Raw genomic sequence first — 8,367 nt, 5'->3', positions numbered from 1 at the left:
CCAGGACTTTGACCCAGCAACACTGAGGAAATGGCAATATACTTCCAAGTCAGAAATGTGAGTGGCTTGGATGGGGACTTGCAGGTGATGGTGCTGCCCTTGAGCTTCGAGTTGGTAGTTGATTGTGAAAGTACTATTTAACAAGCTTTGGTGAATTTCTACAGTGCATCTTGTAGATGGTGCAAATTACAGCTACTGAATATTAATGGTGGATGGAGTGAATGTTTATGAATGTTTTGCCAATCTAGAGGTTTGCTCTATCTTGGATGGTGTCAAGTGGGGAATATTCCACCACATTCCTCACTTGTGCCTTGTAGATGATGTACAGGTTTTGGGAAGTCAGGAGGTGCAATATTTGTTCCAGAATTCCCAGTCTCTGACCTGCTCCTGCAGCCACAGTATTTATATGGTTCGCCCGGTTCAGTTCCTCAGATAACCTCCGGATGTTGATTCTTGGCAACTGGATGATTTCTATCATCAGAGAACAATCTCAGGGGTCATTTTGAGTGTAATGTTCACCTGGCAGAGATGTGAATGCAGGATCAGAAGGATTTGCACAATCAGCTGAGCTCGTTAATTCTAAAGGCAGCAAGCAGTGTTAATCCAATGATTCCATGGCAAATTCATGTTATTATCCATTTCCCAATCTTTGAGAAAGAGAAACAGACTCACACACTTGCACACAGTGAACCAACAGTGTTGCTGCTCCAAACTTTGTGAATGCGAGATGATTTTGTAAAACTAGGTTCACATTCTGCCAACTATTGAGCAGTCATTAATAGTTTTCTCTGGACCATTCCGTCTTTCACCACTTTGTTCTGTTCCGTATCACCATCAGCTTTTATAGGCAGTTTCTGTAAATGCTCTTATCATTGAAACATGTCCTATCACGTTCTGTTTATTTTATCCTGGATATCTGACTTCAGCCAATAATTAAACACCACGATTGGAGACAGTAACTAATCATTGACATTGGAAGTCACAGCAGATACCTGCTGACTTAAATTTGCCACTTGCTCCAAATGACCTCCATGTTGGATACCCAGCACCAACATCCCAAGTCCACACGTCCCAGAACAATGGCAATGGACATGGGCCAGCCACTACGAACCATCACAGCACATCAGGATTCACTTATGATACACTTCTACACTTCAATGCAGCATCTACAGTTTTTATTGCAATGGTGCAGCAAGGATACTATGCACTCAGAGACACACACCCATCTTATGGACTAGACCAAGCTGCATTTCTGACGTGTTCGCATGCTTCGAGCCTACCAGGATTTTCACAGCATTCTCTTGTCTTTTTGCCCCGTCTGGCTTCTTCCCCTTAGTCAAGAGATACCAAGGCTCACTACCACTTTATTTGCCTTCTGTTTTAGCACAGATGCAAAGCCAGAAAACTTGTCATGGTTGTTTACAGTTTTCCGTCAATCAAGGTAGATGGCCTTTAGTCAGGGGGCTATGAGCAGTAAATCAAGTGCAGCGTCCAATACCAATTCAGGGGCTTGGATATGGCCAGTCAGCTTGGGCGTTCAGGGTCAGGATGCTCTTCACCTAAGGGGTGAGGACCTAACTGCCACAAAAGCATTCCATTGGCTGTAAACCACCTTCGGAATCCTTGTATTTGTGGGAGTTGATACATAAATACAAGCCATTCTTCCTTTCTTGGGGAAACATTAGAATTTCTAGTTCACAGGAAGCATAAACTATTAATGGAAGAAGTACTGGTCCACAGAAACATTGACAAACAGACTGTGTACAGGACTCTTACTATGGGATCCTAAGTATTTCACTGTATAAGAACACACCGTGTTGACAAATTGGCTAGTTTAAGTGAAACTAGAAAGTGAATTTATTGGTTTTGTTTTGTAATATTTTACAGAAGATTGAAAGTCCAGCAGACAAACGTAACACTACTTAACTTAAGGCAAACTGTCAATCAAACAAAATAACAAAGCATTTGAAAATGAATCAAGATCTTTCCCAGGTCATGAAATGAATCTTGGAGTAGTGTAACTGAGTGTATCACGCTGTTATTACAGCGAGGCTGAGGGAACGAAGGTCTGTGTGACTCTCACCCTCCTCCCTCACCATACTAATCCTCCCAGAGAGGAGGATACAAACATTCTCCATTGTATTAGTTAAAACACATCTCACCTGAAGAGGAGAGATAATGGGAACTGCAGATGCTGGAGAGTCCAGTATAACAAAGTGTGGGGCTGGATGAACACAGCAGGCCAAGCAGCATCTTAGGAGCAAAAAACCTGACGTTTCAGGCCTAGACCCTTCATCAGAAAAGGGGGATGGGGAGAGGAATCTGAAATAAATAGGGAGAGAGGGGGAGGCGGACTGAAGATGGATACAGGAGAAGAGAGGTGAAGAGGAGCCAGACAGGTCAAAGAAGCGGGGATGGAGCCAGTAAAGGTGAGTGTAGGTGGGGAGTTATGGAGGAGATAGGTCAGGGTCTAGGCCCGAAATGTCAGCCTTCCTGCTCCTCTGATGTTGCTTGGCCTGCTGTGTTCATCCAGCTCTACACTTTGTTATCTAACAGTCTGTCTTTGTTGTGTGAATCCTCAATAGTCCCAGGAGGGTCGATGGTATGACAAAAGCTTCAACACAAGTCTGAGAATACTTGAAGAGTTACACTGCTGATAGAGCAAGAGTTTTAATGACTGTTGGAATGATTTTCTGCTCACTGTGCCTCCTGTTTGAATGAGTTGGCCTACTTGCAGGTTTTTTAACAGTGACAATGATTTGGGCACAGCTCGCTCATGAGTGTTTACTTCTGTGCAAACAGGCTGGTGCCTGCTGGAGGCTTGATGACTCTGAATGATGAGTCAGACACCTCACACAATGGTTCCTCACCAGTCTAAATGCACTGGTGTTTCACCAGGTATGATGGTTCTGCAGAGCCTACATCACATCTGAAGGATTTCTAGTCAGTGTGGACTGTCTGATGGCGCAGGAGGCTTGCTAACTGTGCAAAGGATTTGTCACACACTTTACATGTAAATGGTTTCTCCCCTGTGTGAATGCGCTGGTGTGCACGGAGGTTAGATGACTGTGAGAATGATTTGTCACACACCTCACATGTGAATGGTTTCTCCCCCGTGTGAATGCGCAGATGTTCAAGGAGCGCATTGGACCAAGAGAATGATTTGTCGCATACCTCACACGAGAATGGTTTCTCCCCTGTGTGAATGCGTCGATGTACTCTGAGATGCGTTGACCATGCAAATGATTTGTTGCACACCTTACATGTGAATGGTTTCTCGCCTGTGTGAATGTGTTGGTGGTCCTGGAGGGTAGATAACTGAGTGAAGGATTTATCACAGACTTTACAATTGAAAGGCTTTTCCCCGGTGTGAATGCGTCGGTGTTTCACAAGTGTCGATGACTGTGTGAAGGCTCGGTTGCACACTTCACACCTGAAGGGTTTCTCACCAGTGTGAACGATCTGGTGCTTCAGAAGCCTTGTAGATGTTGCAAAAGCTTTATTGCAAATATCACACTTAAAGGGCTTCTCCCCTGTGTGTGTTGTCTGATGGAGTAGGAGGTTTGATAACCGTTTAAAAGCTTTGTCACACACTTCACACATGAACGGCTTCTCCTGTGTATGAACACGTTGGTGGGTGTGGAGGTTTGTTAACTGTGAAAATGATTTGTTGCACACCCTGCATATGAATGGTTTCTCTCCTGTGTGAATCTGTTGATGTCTGTGGAGATTTGTTAACTGTGAAAATGATTTGTTGCACACCTTACATGTGAAAGGTTTGTCCCCTGTGTGAATCCGTCGGTGTTTCACAAGGGCTGATGATCTTGTGAAGGTTTGGTCACACACCTCACACTTGAACTGTTTCACTTCCATGTGGTTGTTGAACAGATGCAATCAACATTATAGATCTCATGCAGCCCTCCTTACACTAGAACAGCCTCTTAACTGTAGAAATGAGTCAATGGTTCATGAGGCTCGATGAATGCTTAAACATTCATCAGACTTGAAGTCCGCTCATACTTCTTCCCAGGCTCATTGTGACCAATCATCAATAGCCAAACGCTTGGAAAAGCTGGTTCTGATGGAAGGCTCCACACTACTGACCAGTTACAGACCTGGTGAATTGTCAAAACTCCCCTGACCCGACTGATTTCCAGATGATGGTTTCACTCCCCAGCCTTTTCTGTGGTGAGCAATGCTGTGATGGGACTGGATATCTTCCCACAGTTGCACAGTTAGGTGACGGTCAGGATCTCTTTGCAATATCTGTACACTACATTCTTAGGTGTCATCATCTGTCTGTAAAACAGGAAAAAGAAACATAATTTCCTCCAATTCACTCTCACTGTTTCCAAAAGAGGCTGGCAGCTCAGTTACAGACTGTTTCCACAGTGAGTGCCAGTCTGCTATTCCCGTGTGTGAGTGTGTCTGTGTATGTATGTATGTATGTATGTATGTATGTTGGGGGATGTGAACAGGAGCCAGCCCTTCACTCTTCCTCACTTGACTGTCACACATCCTCCATTTGCAGCAATGATACTGGACAGTGATAAAAAGAAGAGAATGTGGTAAATTTGTCCCACCTAGCATCCCACTCCTCAAAAAAAATTCCCAGGCTCTATGAGGATGGTGGAAAAGACAAAGTGGGGAGTATGTAATGAATTGACCGACTCTTACAACGAAGACGATTTTCCCTTCAAGTATGTGTTTAATAGCAAAACAAACAAGAGAAATATTAATGGCAATTCTGTAATTTCGTCATCTTATTTTTTGGGATTATTTAATGAAAATACATTATGTAGAAAGTGTTTGCATTATTTCCAATGTAATCTCACCAATATCCTGTAAAAATGGAGCAAAACTTCCCTATTTTTACATTCTGTATCCTTCTCAATAAAAAATTCCATTTATCTACCTATTAACTTGCTTAACTTCATACTAACTTCTTTTTATCATTTGTATACCAAGATCCAGATCCCTCTGTATCTCAGAGTTCTATAATCTCTGTTTAACTATTTTTAAAAAAATTCTTCTGGCCAAAGTGAACAAGTGTGCATTTACCCATATTGTATTCCAGTTGCCAATTTTTTGCTGACTCACTTAATCTATATATATCCCTACAGATATAGTTACTATTCATTCAGTCACTAATGTCTTTTGATAAATTGTAAATAGCTGTGTAACTGTAACTATAACTCCCCATGTAACTGTATTTGCTATAGCTTGCCAATTTGAGGATAACCCATTTATACCTATTCTGTTTCCGATTAGCGAAGCAATCCTCAAACCATGCTAATATATACCTCCTATACCATGAGTTCTTAATTTGCATAGTAAACTGCTTTCTGTAAATCTAAGTACAGGACATCCACAAGTTTCCTTTATCCCATAAAAATCAAAAGAACTGTGGATGCTGTAAATCAGGAACAAAACAAAGTTGCTGGAAAAGCTCAGCAGGTCTGGCAGCATCTGTGAAGGAGAAAACAAGAGTTAACGTTTCGTGTCTGGTGACCCTTCCAAAGAACTTTATTCAAGTTACTTGTCACTTCAATAAATTACTCAAACATGGTTTCCCTTTCACAAAACCATGTCAACTTTGCCTCACTGCAGTGTGATTTTCTGTTTCCTGTTGAAACCTGCTTAATAATAGATTCCACCACTTCCAAAGTGTAGAAAGGTATAAACCCCACTGCAAACAGTTCAGTCATGCTGCAGCTTGTTGAAATTTATAGACAACCAGTCAAGTAACAGGAAAATAAAGCTCCATTAACACCTCCATTCTCAAACATGTTGGAGCCCAGCACGTGACAGTCAGCCAAAATGTTAATGTGTCTTCACGAACAAAACACTGAGTGGATTATCAAACTTGGCCTCTGAGGTGCTGGGAGTATTCCCCTCCAGATCTCTCCAACATCCTTACTATCATAATATAAAGTTTGTAAGATTGTCATGTTGTAAACTTTGATAGCAAAGCAGAATATTCTGAAAAATGGGGTTGCCCCAGAGGTTGTAAAATGTTGCCTGGCAACGGGCAAAGTGGTTTGATTACTTTGAGGACAGTTGAGCAAGAGCAAAATGCGCAAAGCCACCTGAAAGCAAAAGCAAGAGGAGATGGGGCTGACTGGATAGACTTTCTGATCTAGAATTTCCGAGATAGAAATGACAAAAATTCCCAGCTCAGCTGATCCACCTCAAGAAATTTTTCACAAAGGTGCAATGTTTGTAACAGACAGGCAAGTGCGAGGTGAAGCTGGATGCAGGGTGTCAAGTCTGCCTGTTTCGAAGACCTGTCTCTGTGCTTTAGGACTTCATTCCAGCTTTAAGAATGAAAGAAAATTCCTTTTACCTTCACCTCTTAACTCCCCACTGACTCCCATGCCTCATTCATGGCATGGCCCTCCCCCACAGCCTAAGGTGTCCAAGACTCCCATGACAGGCTGTGGCACTTCCATGCCTATTAAACCATTACAGGATATGTAGAAACAGCAAACTCATTAGTGACAGGTGTATGGATAAAAAATACTTCCAAGATTTTTAAAAAGCTCATTCATTGACAATTTCTATTCTCATAAAATCACCTTTAGCTACAGACAATCAGGTGAAACTTTTAAATAACTGATGGCAGCTCAGTGGTTAGCACTGCTGCCCCACACTGCAACAGACATAGGTTTGATTTCACCCTTCAGCATTACCTGTGTGGACACTGCATAATCTCCCCGTGTCTGGGTGAATTTCCTCTGGGTGCTCTGGTTTCATTCCAGAGTCCAAAGATGTGCAGGTTAGGTGGTTTGGGAATGCTAAATGTCCAGAGATGTGTAGGCTAGATGGGTTAGCCACAGGAAATGTACAGTTACAGGGACTGACCAGGGTAGGGGTGGTGTCAGTGAGGACTTTATGAGCCAAATGGTGTACATCCGCACTGTAGAGATACTATATTTGGTCATGTTAAAAGTTCACAAACTGGATACCTTTTTGGCAGTTCAGCGTATTAGTTGCCTATTAGTTACACTTCAGTCAATATTACATTTAGTCAATTTGTGAGAGTAAAAGTCTTACATTTAAACAGCTCCAATGTGATTCCTTTAACTTGGTTGCTGTAAATTCAAAATTCTTATAAAAGTTCAGAGTCTCCACAGAAATTGGAACAATTCTTCAAATAGCATCATTCTAAAATAGATTACCTGGTGGTGTTTGTGAGGTTTTGTTGTGTGCGTGTTGGCTATCACATTTCCTACATCACAACTGTGACAAAGTTTCAAAAGTACTGGCTTTAAAGAACTTGGGACATCTGATGGTTGTGAAAGACTCTATATAAACCCCACTCTGTTTATCATTCTAAGGAATTTTCAGTAATTATGTGGAGGAAAACACCCAGATCCTTACACAGGACTAACCATGCACAGTCCACAAGAATAATAAGCTTTCAACACGCGCGCGCGCACACACATGAGAACTCAACAATAGGAAACCAGTAAGAATCCTCACACATTCTGCACCTTCCAAATAATTACACCTCACCTTCTCATTCAGGAATGAGCCATCAATAAAACTCAGTCTGGCAATCAGAAGTGATGTGTTTCCAATAAACACACTCAATATCAAACATACAGCTCCAGTCAAACAGTTCAGCACAAAGCACCGAGTAAACAGCTCTCTCAGGTGGATCTCCTCAGACAGCATAAGGGACATTTCCACCCCTGGTTGCCCACAGGATAGTCAGACTGCCTGAAGATTGGTGTGGATATTATGGGATGCAATTTGTATAAAAGCTGCTCCTTCACTCACCATCTCCTTGCTTCGTTTTCAGTCTCCATGGGAAGTGAACTAGCTCTGGAAGAGGAAGAGGAGTGAACGGGCTGAGTGCTCTGTGGTTGACGTCTCCATCACTGAGCCACCATCTGCTCTCTGACGTCTCTCACAGTCAATCCAAATATTTCTGGAGCAACATGAACTCAACTTGAAGCTTGGGAAACTGATCAATGAAAAAGACGTGAATTTTAGCAACAGATTAGGTGTCGTTGTCCCATCTGAATAAAACCTCTCTTATTGCAACTGCTGTCTCATTTCCTCTAATAAAATTTTGAATAAGAGGAGCAAGTATAATGTGCTTGCAGAATAAGTGTGACTCTGAGTTTGAATTGGTGACTGGTCAAGTGTTGCTTCACTCCTCACCAAACTCCCTCTCCCGGTCACTAATCCCTGGTCAGATGTGACTGCCCCGAGTTCTTGCTCTGCCCCCTCACCTAACTCCATGTCGTTTTCCAGGATTTTGGAGGAAAAGAACACCCAAAGACTTTGAGGTGGAGAGGGAATTCAAGCTGATGTGATGGTTCATAAAAGGAAGGAATCAAGAGGCTTGCACTTTAA

General features: G+C 42.3%; 1 protein-coding gene across 5 annotated transcripts in view; it reads right to left on the bottom strand.

Moving 5' to 3' along the window:
- Positions 1–1,830: 1,830 nt before the first annotated feature.
- Positions 1,831–8,367, bottom strand: part of LOC125446459 (zinc finger protein 271-like) — a 130,561-nt gene continuing 124,024 nt past the window's right edge. For 3 of the 5 annotated variants that reach the window (XM_059639683.1, XM_059639682.1, XM_059639684.1), the window contains exons 2-3: positions 7,786–7,972; positions 1,831–4,299 (exon numbers count right to left, since the gene is read on the bottom strand). In XM_059639683.1, the coding sequence (XP_059495666.1) occupies positions 2,941–3,873 (933 nt within the window). In that variant the 5' untranslated portion in view covers positions 3,874–4,299; positions 7,786–7,972 and the 3' untranslated portion in view covers positions 1,831–2,940. Of the gene's footprint in view, positions 4,300–7,518; positions 7,748–7,785; positions 7,973–8,367 lie in introns of those variants that run through there. The other 2 variants (XM_048520055.2, XM_059639685.1) reach the window with 2 other exon arrangements.

This window comes from Stegostoma tigrinum, chromosome 34 (assembly GCF_030684315.1).
Source record: "Stegostoma tigrinum isolate sSteTig4 chromosome 34, sSteTig4.hap1, whole genome shotgun sequence".
Taxonomy (NCBI): Eukaryota; Metazoa; Chordata; class Chondrichthyes; order Orectolobiformes; family Stegostomatidae; genus Stegostoma; species Stegostoma tigrinum.
The sequence above is the reverse complement of the archived record's forward strand: the minus strand, read 5'-3'. Positions and strand labels throughout refer to the sequence as shown.